The 12,701-nt window shown below is 38.4% G+C and overlaps 1 protein-coding gene across 2 annotated transcripts in view; it reads right to left on the reverse strand.

Annotated features, from left to right (window-relative positions):
• The window catches only part of B4GALNT4 (beta-1,4-N-acetyl-galactosaminyltransferase 4), a 206,201-nt gene that overhangs the window by 41,459 nt on the left and 152,041 nt on the right, over window positions 1-12,701 (reverse strand). For both annotated transcript variants that reach the window (XM_034416704.3, XM_087881271.1), the window contains exons 5-7: window positions 11,342-11,432; window positions 10,793-10,893; window positions 5,864-5,931 (exon numbers count right to left, since the gene is read on the reverse strand). In XM_034416704.3, the coding sequence (XP_034272595.2) occupies window positions 5,864-5,931; window positions 10,793-10,893; window positions 11,342-11,432 (260 nt within the window). The remainder of the gene's footprint in view (window positions 1-5,863; window positions 5,932-10,792; window positions 10,894-11,341; window positions 11,433-12,701) is intronic.

Consider the following 12,701-nt stretch of genomic DNA (forward strand, 5'->3'; position numbering starts at 1 on the left):
ATATGATCAAGTCCAGCTCCCTATTCAATACAAGGAATCTAATGAAGCATCCCTGACAGGTGACCATCCAGCACCCACTTAAACATCTCCAACAGAGGAGAGTTCACTCTTTGAGACTCTCTGATTTTGAAAAGCTTTTATATCAGCGTCTACCTCCCTGTAATTTAAAACCATAATTGCTTATCCTGGATCAAAAATTGTTCAAACTAAAGGAGACAGAGCTTAGTTTCCTTTATGAAGATATAGTATTTTGGGCAGAAAGGAAGGAAGGAAGGAAGGAAGGAAGGAAGGAAGGAAGGAAGGAAGGAAGGAAGGAAAAGAAGAGGTAATCCTGGAGTTTTCTCCAAACCAGAAGTTACTGTTTCTAAGATTACAGATCACAGGGTAAACTGCTAGTGAAAGCATGGAATATGCATTTGGTTTTTTAAAAAATAAATAAGGGTAGTGCAATACTTTGAGAACAGTTGCAACCTAAGAGACAAAATAAAGTATATTTCTGGCTAAGACTTGAAGGAAGGAAGTTTATATGATCCAGCAGAGGCACTCAGTGATGGAGCTCAATGAGGCCTGGTAACAAAGTAGCAAAAAAAAGCTGTAGATTAGGAAAGTCATGTGATTGTATTTGTTTCATTTTATTTAATGGATTTTAAAAAATATTAATCCACTCACTGGGCCAGATATGATTTATAATAACACCATTAAACACACACACACAAACACTAAAATATGTCCCAAATCAGACACACAGACACTTTTTATAGCATATATGTGTTGTATGTGTGTATGCTGATACATACAAGCAGGGCATGTAAACTAGCAATGTCAAGTCCTGCTCATCACAGCTGTACTTCAATTGAACAAGGATAAAAAGCTCCTCTAATTTCCCCTGAGAACTCCTGGAGGTAAACTGACTTCTTGCTATCAAAGCTGGCTAGTCTCCAATCAACTGTTTCATTGAACTGGGTATGGCAAATAAGTCCCAGCAATTGTCACCCCTACTAATAATGCCCATCCTTCCCATCCACTTCTTCTCCATTGGCTTTTAATTAGATTACCACAGTACTTTGTCCCAAGCTAATCATCTGCAAGGCAATCTGCAGCAACGTATCAACTCTCTCCCCATCAGTTTGAAAACACTAGCCACAGGAGAAATGTTGTACAGCTCGTGCATATCCCTTAGTCAACCAATGCCAAATGTTCAGAAGTTAGACCCTAAGTTCACTAAGCACTTATTGTATACAAAGAGAAAAGATATATATATAAATAAGAAAACTTAGATTCTTCCATTTAAAATCACAGTTTCCAGAAAAATGGAAAAAACACTGAACTAAAACATAACAAGCTCTCAAGTAATGGATTGTATCAAATCACTTCCAGGAACAGAAATAAGGAATAATTAATCCTTAAGAGTTATGGTGGCACAGTGGTTACAATGTAGTATCACAGGCTAACTTTGCCCATTGCCAAGAGCTCGATCCTGATCGGCTCAAGGTTGACTCAGTCTTCCATTCTTTCGAAGTTGGTAAAATGAGGACCCAGATTTTGGGGGGCAATATGCTGACTCTGTAAACCACTTAGAGAGGGCTGTAAAGCACTATGAAGCGCTATGTAAGTCTAAGTGCTATTGCTATCTCAGCCTCTCCAAGGAGGAGTTCTTAATGATGGGCTATGAGCATGTACAGTACTTAATGCATTTAAACAAAGTATTAAGTATCAGGATATGTCTGCTTTACCCAAGAATGTTTTCTTGAACATACATTGAGATGGATGAGTAATGATGGAAAGGCTTTAAATTCCTTTGCTAACTTGCTCCTGATTTTGCTTTGTAGTATTCAGAGAAAATCTAACAAAGGCATTTATTTTTTAGTTCTTTCAAGGAAATTCACGAGCAAATACTTTAGTTCATGGGTTGGGGTTAAGCTCTGTTCATTCCTGTTTCTCATGGGATTTGAGAACACCCAAGAACACATACCTGGGATGTTTTCAAGAATGGGACACATGGGAACGGGAAAACAAATTCATTCAAAAAAAAAAAAAAGGTTTGACTGACCCAAATTTCAGAGCAAGAGAGCTTTCCTATTTCTGGTGAAATTTTGGGCAAGGGGTTCAGGGACCTTTAAATCCATAGCTTTTTGGAGTTGAAATAGTGAATTACTCTCAGTCTCACTAAGTCTCCAACAGAGAAATTGAGGTAAAATATATATTGGCCTTTGTTTCTTGATCTGCTGAGTGCTTTGTTAACTGACACAAGTACATGCTGTATCTTAATATTCCTCCCTGCATGAATCAGTGTTAGATCATTGAAAGATACACATTTTAAAAATTCCACTGAAGTACCGGCATGATGGTATTGCTGCTGGAAAATTTCCATCATGCCAGTAGTCAGCTTCATCTCAGTTCCTCTATTCTTTAGGCATGTGTTTGTCCATTCATATTCTGTTATCCCATTTGAATGACTGTCCTCATCACTCTCCTCTAGCAACAGAGAAAAGCAATAAGCATTCAGCACACATCTTCATTTTTACTTGGAACGGTTAGTGTCTTGACCCTGGTGATGAAACTCTGAAAGACCCACACCTCACCTCCAGTCTGATGATACAGCATAGGCTCTATGCAGAGAAAAAGGAGGCTATGCAAAGAAAAAAAAGAGAGAGAAAGACAAATATATATTGGGGGTGAGGGGAAAATAAAATTAGTGCATAGGCTGTGACTTCCAGAAAAAAAAAAAGCTTGTAACCTTCACAGAAATCTACCTATTTAAATATTACTTTCATGTGCGAAACAATCCCTTACTCACTGCATGGAAAGGACAAAGGAGTTTATATGTGTTAAAAGATCATAAACTCACAATGTCATGAATGGACATTAGGAGGACCCTCCCTGCAAAAACAAAACAAAACAAAACAAAACAAAACACTCACCTATTTTACCTCACATCCCTCCAAGCAACTTGTGAAGTACAATGGGCTGAAAGAAAGTGACTTCCCCAAAGACAATAGTGAATTTCCATGGCTGAGGATCAATTTGAATCTTAAATTCTACTGTCTGCCTCACACTGGGTTACAACTGCAGCCATTTTACCATATGTGAAAATAATGTATTGGCAGGAGATATGATACCTCTGCCATGAGAAGAACCAGAAAATAAGTTCTGTGTCCAGAAAAGAGAACTAGAACTAATGACTGAAGATTCCAAAAAGATGTCTATTAAACATTAGGAGAAGCTTCCTAAAGTTAACAGCTGTTTTATAGTAGAAAAGACTGCCTTGGGCAGTTACAGATTTCCTTCACAGGATGCACTGTATTGAAATAGAGAAAAGGTAGTTATTTCCAAGAGATTCTGCAGCTCCAGTATTGAAAATTCTGTACGAATCAGAATAGATACCTTCTAAGGACACCCACTTACTCAAATGGCCTGTGTTTTTCTGTTGACAGGATACAAAACATTTTTGTGTATAAGGGAAACACCTCTTCAGCAAAATGCCAAAAGAGGTCCAGCTTGACAATGAACTGATGGAGCAAAAGAAGACGCGGTCATAAGAGAGTTGCCAGCTTCACTGAAAGAAGAATAAAAACAATGGGAATGAAGCTGTCAGACTTTTAATTTGACAGAAAGTAGCTTAACTTCAAAGTGACTGGCCTCAGTGTAAAACAGGGAGAGAGGATAAGACAGTAAAGGAAACGAAGATACAGAACAAATAGTAAGAAAAGGGAAAAGGCTAATGGAAAAGTATGTTTAATTGCCATTTTAAGCAGCTTTGAGAGACAACTTGTGTTTGCACAGCCTAAAATGAGGATGAGCAGTTTACGGTTCAATGTTTGTTGAAATTTAGGTACAATCTTAGCACACCATGTAAGCAAGACTATCATGTTAAGTTGTGGTGTGATTTATTTGATTGGAACTACAATGTTATGAGAACATAGCAAATTGCTTTGTGAACTTGGATTAAAACTGGCCTTGGGTCAAGAAAGTTGGGTCTAAAGCTAACCATCTATAGCCAGTGAAATCAACTGACATAACTCAATTTTCAGAAAATTAAATAATAATAAGTCACAAAATAAAAAGACCTGCAAATAGAATGACTATAGCAAAATAAAGCAAAGATAGTATCAATAGTGATAGGCATCTTGGGTGCAATCCTAAAACATCTGGAGCACCACTTAAACATCATCAGCATTTAAACACCATCAAAAATGCCAAATCCAGTCTAAACATCTGGCTGACTGTGTGACTAACAACAACAACAACAACAACAACAACAATAATAATATAAAAATAGCACTTTAGTTGTTTTCTGTTAGCAAAACAAACAACAGAAACCAGGTCAGTTGCTACTCTGCTTTCAGCTGGCAATTGACAATTATCAGCAAAATAGCACTAGACTGGTTAACTGGCAAGGAAAGAGAAAGATGTGGTTTCATAGCATTAGGTAAGCCCAATGTTATTACTGAGCAAGCCCTGCTCCATAGTGGGGTCATAACACAGGTATGAAAGGAAAGGGCTTGCCATAACTAATCCCACTTTGCTGCAGACTCTCTGCTTGCCTCGATATATTTTCATAGCTGTTATTCAGCAGCCTGTTTCTTCTAAACCTGTGATGGCGAACCTATGGCACATGTGTCACAGGTGGCACGCATAGCCATATTGGTGGGCATGTGAGCTCAGCTCTGGCCAGCTGATTTTCAGGCCTTCTGGGCCCACCAGAAGTAGGGAAACAGGCTGTTTTCTGCCTCTGGAGGACCTCGGAGGGGGGGAGGCCTGTTTTTCTCTCTCCCCAGGCTCTAGAGCCTTTCTAGGAACCCGGGGAGGGTGAAAATGGCCTTCCCCACCCCACGGAGGCCCTCCGGAGGCCAGAAACGGTCCGTTTGCCAACTTCCGGTGGGACCAGAAGGCCCGTTTTCTGCTCTCCCCAGGTTCCAGTCTTTCTAAGACCCTGGGGAGGGCAAAAACGGCCTTCCTCATACACCCCTGGAGGCTGAAAACGGCAAAAAGGTTAGCCATCACTGTTCTAAACAGTCAACCATCCTTAATACCCAATATGTTACTTCTAAATGTGGAATCACATGGTGCATGACCACCTGATATTTGTGAATTCGTAAGCTTTTTGAAAAAAGCAAGCTCACCCCCACTTCAACCACACTTCCAATGTGGAGATCATTATTCTACCTGGTCAGGCAAGAAGTTCAGAGCAACTCTTTTTGTGCAGAGGTTTCAACTGGCCAGTTCTGTCCATCTCATGGATCTAGTTCAATACAGAAGCTGAGTGGGGGCAGATTACACCGACTCTAATATAATATACTGAAATACACATGAAGTCTTTCTTCAATATGCTCTTTGCATGACTTGTTGGGAACAGTCCTTTGGACAGACTCCTTAAAGCCTCTAAGCATCAGTTCCTAGAGGCTTGAGTAGGGGATTGTGCGAAAATTGGGAAATTCAGAAGAGTGGTTGAAGAAAGAGATCAAGACTCTCTGCTGGATTGAATCTGTTCTGGAGATCCCAATGCTCCCCATAGAAAATCTTCTCATCGGCAACAGGAACTGAAACACAGTGCTTTGTGGCTGGCCTAGGACTTACAGTATCAATTCCAAAGTTCAACTTACCTCCGTTAAATGATTTTAGATTGAGCCCATGGATTATGCACTCTTGAGGCTACAGTAATCTCTACTTCCACAGATTTTAGTGGAGAGAATGAAAGCAAAAACAAACCAGCCTGAAGAAAAATGAAAAGCCATTCTTCCACTTCATGACTTGGCTGCTTTCCTTTGTCAGTTTTGAAAGAAGTGAATTATTCTTCCTTTAATTCTTAGGATCAGTCTATCCGTCAAAATGAAAAATGGAAGGACATGGCGGAAGCACCTACCGGATTGGCTTCGAGACTTGAGAGCTAAATTTTGTGAATTCTCCTGGAGCAGTCCACTCAGAGCCCAGCTAAGGAGGGGGAAAAAAAGAAAAAAGAAATGAAGATATTGTTTCATTTTTTTGCAGAAATAAAAAGTGTGGATGTTTCCTAATAACCTCATTAGTGACAACTGACATTTTCTGCTTAAAAAAGCAGCTACTCTGAGAAATTTGTTACTATTGTCTTCTTCCAGTATCTTTTTTTTTTTTTACTTTCCAATCTCACCTACTGAGATCTTTTGATACCCTCCTATTCAAGCACTAATCTAATTCAGCCAGGCTTGGCTTTTGCAAATAGGCAAGACTGAAAAGGATTGATCAAACAAGAACGGCTTGCAACTGGTCACTTCTGTGATAATGCAAAAATGGTAAGCTTGTCCCATGATAGGGCTTCCAATCTCTATAATAGTGTGAGTCAGTTTGGTGTAGTGGTTGAGCAGGTGGTCAAGAAATCAGGAGATTGTGAGTTCTAATCCCACTTTAGGATGAAAGCCAGCTGGATGATTTTGGGCTAATCACTCTCTCTCAACCCAACTCACCAAAGAGGAATGCTGTTGGGGAAAACACAGGAGTAGGCAGGAGTATTAAGTATGCTCCCTGACTTGAGTTATAACTTATATAGAAAGTAATAAAAGCTGGATAAAAAAACCTAAAAAATAAATAATGCCTGAGATAAAAGTAGTTGTAACTTTACAACTATTTAAAAGCTACAACTTTTTCCTCTTCTAAAGGCGCTGTCCCAGTTTCACCCCACAAATGATTTTTTAAAAAATTCATTCCATCAGGCTGGCCTGGCCTAATTTTTTTCCCTTTTTTCCCTTTTAAAATACAAATTTTAATTGGTTTTAATTTATTGGGGTGTTTTAAATGTGTCTTCGGCCAAATTATTTAATTCGGTTTTATTCTGTTTTTAAATTTTGTATTTATGTGTTTTTATCTTGTGGCTGTTCACCGTCCTGAGTCCTTCGGGAGTAGGGCGGTATACAAATCAAATAAAACATAAACATAAACATTTGTGTCTTTGTTAGCATTCCCATCTCTGATACCTAGAACTGGAATCATAGAAGATAGAACAGTATGGAAATTACAAGAAAATCAATGCTCCAGCCTGCAGCCTATCCCTCCCAATCTCATTTCCCCCTCTTTATATTTGCATTTATGGGGAGGGAATAAAAATGGTAGCTTTGTGAAAGTAACAACAAATCTGCTTTTCCAATTACTTTTAAAGAAAATAGGGAGGGGGTGACAGGGCAGTGCAGCATGTTGGCTTCGGGAGAGGAAATTTTCAAGGGGGTGGGAGGCAGAGCAATGGAACACCCAGAGGAAAAGCTATGAAACTGCCTTTGAAGCATTTGTTATGAGGTAACAATTAAGCTGCAAATTAATAATCTCAGCTGGCGATAGCTTCAGAAGGTTCCACAGTGTTCTCATAACACAGGGATGTGGCATTGATCCTAGGTCTGGGTATTCCTTATATGTGAAAGCGGGCATAAATGTGTAAGTTTTGACCCTGGCCTTTGAGCATCCATTACAAATACACATTGAGGGAACTACAGTACGGCTGTTCTGGGACTTGGCCATGCAAGTTTAAAATACGACTATAAAGGAAGATTTAATTTTGTGTTGCTTTAATTTGTTAACAGAATGTCAAAAGCACAGATTATAAATCTGTTTGGTACACCCTGGGGATTTCAAAACTTCCCAGTGTTTGAGAGACAGTCTTTGAAATATAAGTGAGATAAGCAATAAAAACACATGTTCAGAAGAAGGGAAAACAGAAATGAAATCTGATCAATTTCATATGAAAACTTCTCTGTCTTGAAAGAGTGTTCCTAGCGATTGTCTTCTTCCTAATGTTTTTAGAACCAAGCTATTAATCATACATACAGTATTTGTATGTGTTTTTCTCCCAAGAGTTCTCTTTCTTCTTTGCTCTTTACTGACAAGCAAATTCAGAGGCTTTAATTCAGGGCTGAAAAAAAATGGTGCAGGAAGTGTAGTTTAACCCTTTCACATCTTTTTCTGGCACAAAAACATTTTGCTCACATTGCTATTAAAAAAAAAACCAGTCCTTCCTGGCTTCTTGAAACAATTGTGAAAGTAACTAAGAATTTTTGCAAATTCCTCTATTCCTCTCATACCCTTGGTTGGAATAAGGAATCCTAGAGAAGTATCGTAACTCCAAGCATAGGAAACTTTTGCCTGAAGTCATTTCTTTGCTTGGATCTGCCTAGCCCTAGCTGGTGTTGTCCAGATGTGTCTTTGATCTTGCTGGCTGCAAGTTGGAGAGATACAATTCCTGAAGGCATTAGACCAGGAGTGGCTAGACTAAAGCAGCCAGGTATAATAGTTCTGGTAAGTATGGGATAAAGTACGAACACCATTCTCATTGTGTGTGAGAATTCTGTTCAAATAAAAGACAATGTGCATTTCCATCTTTAATACCTGCTATCTTATATAGCAGGTATTACCAAATTCTCTAACTGCTCAAAATATACCCTTTAGGTTTTCAGATTAAAAAAAAAATCCTATTCATGAGAAGCCAGATTAAGGGCAGAGTCAGATAACTCTGGATTTATTTCACAGATCCAACCTTTTCTTTGAAATCTTTTGCTGATTCCATATAAGGTATAACATGCCATTAGTATTTAACGTATAAGCACACCAGTAATATTGAATGAGCAGTCCTTGAGGCCTCTATCATAACTTTGCTGCTTCTGTCAAAGATACAGATTTTGCTGAACAGCAAAACAGCGCTACGATTGTAGAAATCAAAATAGCCTAAGGAGTTGCATTAATTCTCTCTCTGTCCATTACATTTGTCGGTAAATGCACAGGAATGCACTTTTCTCAGATTCAGAAAAATCTACAAAGAATTTTTACAGACAGCATGGGGGCAGAAGCACTTATTTAGCTGTTTTCAAACATTTTAAAGCTGAATAGCTGAGCTAAAACTCACAAACGTTGAAGATTTCTCTGCTGAAGTTATTTTGTACATTGTTTATGCTTCTTATGCTACTTTTCTCCCAAAACAGCAAAGTGTTCACAGTATGAATCGATTTTAATAGGATGCCCACTGCTTGGGCCACATGAAGAGATAGATTTCACAAAAGGTTATGGCTTGTCTATTACAGGAAAAAGAGGAAGCACAATTTGGTGCAGATTTCCATTTGTTCCCAGGTATTCACCCTTGAACCTGAAGGTTAGACTTCTGGGTGTCTTAGTAAATATCAAGTTTGTTCATAACAAGACCGCTTTCATTCATGACCTGGTAGCACATGAATGGGCAGACTCAGCATGCATCACTAAAACCTGATCAGGTGAAGAAGGCAATATAGTTCTGCTAGATATATGCCCTCCTAGATTTCATGTCCTTCAACAGCCACTGATGATGACACCCAGTTGCATAAATTCATCCTACGCCAGATCAGAGGTGCTAGAGAAGTCTTTGCTTCATGCTGTAAAGGACTTCATAGCTCAGACTGAATCCTCCTTTATTTCTGATCCTTTAAGAGATCTGAGGAGGTTACACTCCCCTTTGAAGAGGAAGATCTGTGATGTAGGCAATTTCCTGAAAACCTTCAGGTCCTACTAGAACAAGAGATAGACACCAGGATCAGAGGCATTCTTATCCATCTTAAATTGGTGTGCAATCTGCAGTCTTTCCTGGGTAAAGAAACCTTACTATATGATCACACCCAACAATTAAATTGACTATAATCTGGGAGTTATCTCTATCTGTAAAATTCAATTGGTAAAAATGCAGTTGCCTGGTTAGTGAGAATTGTAATATGATGTTGTGGTTACTGTTAGTTTTCCAGAGCCAATCCAATTTCCCCCCCTTAATCTGTAATGCCCTTTGTGACTTGGTTTTAAGTTATTTGAGGACCTGTCTCTCCTAATTTGATGCTCCCCAACCTATACATGCATGCAGGGAAGGGATGCTGAGGGCACAGACCCAGAAGCTGTCTTCTGGTGGCCTTAATGCTATGGAATAATTTAACTTCAAAGATCTAATTCAGATTTCCCTCCAATCTGCCAGAATTGTTTTGTTTAATCACCTTTTACAAAATAATGTGTGCTTTAGTAAACTTTTTTTTTTTTTGGTGACACTGGGCTCCTGCTTTATTTTTATTTGATTGGTGCTTTGGGTTTTGATGGTTTGGTCTAGCAGTTGGACAGAGTAATTGTTTGGGATTTTAGATGATGCTTTTATGATAGTTAATTTGTAAATCATCCAGGATCTGGGAGCTTGGCAGTGCATAAATAAATGTAATAACTAATTAACTAACTCAATAAAGCAAAGCATTTTGCCTGAAATCAATCTGCAAATTTCCTCCTTTATATGGGAAAACATGTCTTATTTCCAGCATTTCTTTACTCTCTAACATAGAGGTAAATAGATTCTCCATACATTGTATGGAAATGAGAACTCTATTTTCACTCTAAATGAACTGAGAGACATAAGCATAAACCTTGTGCTATAGCCATAGACAAGAGACCTACAATGCAAGGCAGTGTTAGTGAAGAAACCAAATGGGCTCAAGCTGTGAACCGCAGGAGCAGAAGGGGGCTTGCATATAAAATATCACTATTGCAACATGTGAGAATTTCAAACAGACCCTCAAACACACACATTTGAATTTTGTACAATACATCCAGGTTTTAATTATGCAGCCTCCAGATGTAAAACTCACAGCTGAGTTGGTTCAAGGTTTATATGTCTCCCAGTGGCAACACTACAGTTTCATTTACATTTAACTCTCTCAGCAAGGAACCAAAGAGATGGTGCCAAATTGTACTGTTTGTAAGAAGGCTGTAAGAAGCACATCAACCCATGGAAAGCTGCTACGACACCTTTATCATCATTTTATTATCAAAAGTTGCCCACCTTGCCCACAAACGCCACCAGACGTATATTGGCTGGGGTCTCATCAGAGCTGAGCCAAAATTCAGAATTATCATCCGAAGCTACAGAAAACTGAAAATCTCCTATAAGACAAGGAAAGAGAATTTAGCTAATAATAAAGTTGAAATTTAAATTTGTTTCCTTTCCTGGCAGGCTACCTACACTGTCATGTGATTTTAAATGTTACTGTCCGATCTCAAAAACCTGGAGTGACAGTGTCTTATTGTTAGGTTTATTTTTAAGAAGGTGGGGGGGGGGAGAGAGAAAGAAATACTTTATTCAAAAGTCTTATAAACTTTTTGAAGGCATGAAACTTGTGACTTGGGAAGGGCACTAAGGAGCAAAATGTGTTACAATCATTACTTAGATAATCTGGCTTCTTCTGGAGCTGCACAACAATGCCCAGGGTGAGACTGTGGGAGAAAGGCAATAATAGGGGATTTTTTGAATAAAAATATTCTGGCATGAAGCTAGGGGAGAGAAACTCCAGAAAGAAAGCTCTGCCCTTGAAGGAGAAGTTATTGTACTCACCATCTTTGAAGGGATGAATGTAGCCAAAAATACGTAGCCCGTAATTTTTCCACTTGGGTGACACAGCCAACTTTTTTACTGTTGTACGAGTCTAAAAGTTAGAAAGGAAAAAAGAGGCTCTTTGCATGTAACATTCCACTTCACAGTGGGAAAGTGGAATGTTGGACAAATGCTATCCAATTGTATTCACTGTGATAGCACACTGGAAAACAGAATTTATATATATGAGCTTCTCCTATGTATTGTGCAAATTCAAAGCATTACACAAAACATCAGCAGAGTGAGGGAATGCCAATTAAACTTTCTCTCCAGATACAGTAAATAATGTACTTTAGTGTTACTGTCTGCTTTATTATGTGTTGCACTATTGTCTTCATGTTTTCTGTTGCAATATTTTCAGGATCAGACTCAATAAAGATAATAGGAGTTAGAGCTTTAAATATATTTCTTTTTAATTATGATAGGCATTCTATATTCACTGAATATTCAAGGTAGAAGCGACGAGAATGGTGAGGGTGGCTCCTTATATATACAAGGGGTGGAGCTAGGAATGGGAGTGGTAAGTTATGAATACATTAAAGTCCAAAGAATAAGTTAACCTCTGATGTTCCATATATACATTATTTACACATTGGAGAATAAGGCATTTACATCTGACAAATCCCCCTCTAAATGCCGGTTCGTTACACAACACCAATTACATTCTGATTCAGGACAATATAATACATATAATTTAGAAGTTAAATATTTGTGTTGTTTAGAAGGTAAGGGTTTTGTTAATATGTCAGCTAATTGTTCAGAAGTATCGCAATGTATTGCTTTAATGAATCCGTCTTGAGACAGTTGTCTCACATGCTTAAACTTTATATCAATATGCCTGGACCTTTGTCCAATTGCATCGGATCTGGATATTTCAATGGCCGCTTTATTGTCTTCATGCATAATAAATGGTAAGGTGGGTTTCTTCCAAACATCAGTGATCAGATCATTGAACCATACAAGGTTATTTGCAGCCTTGGACAAACAAACATATTCCGCTTCTGTAGTAGAAGTGGCTACTAGTTCTTGTTTACCAGTATACCAGTAAACTGGACAATCATTCAATAGAAAAACATAACCAGAAGTACTCTTTCTGCATGATGTATCACCAGCCCAATCTGCATCAGCATAACAAGTAATTTTTGGTTCTCTGTCATTATTGGGTTCCAACATTAAACAAAAATCTAATGTACCCTTCAGATATCTTAGAATTCTTTTGACAGCTTCCCAATGATACAAGGTTGGTTTACTAACATATCTTGACAATAGATTGAGAGGTAATGCAATATCTGGCCTAGTCCAATTAGATATATAAAGGAGT

Source organism: Pantherophis guttatus, chromosome 1 (assembly GCF_059756535.1).
Source record: "Pantherophis guttatus breed Tessera chromosome 1, ASM5975653v1, whole genome shotgun sequence".
Lineage (NCBI taxonomy): Eukaryota > Metazoa > Chordata > Lepidosauria > Squamata > Colubridae > Pantherophis > Pantherophis guttatus.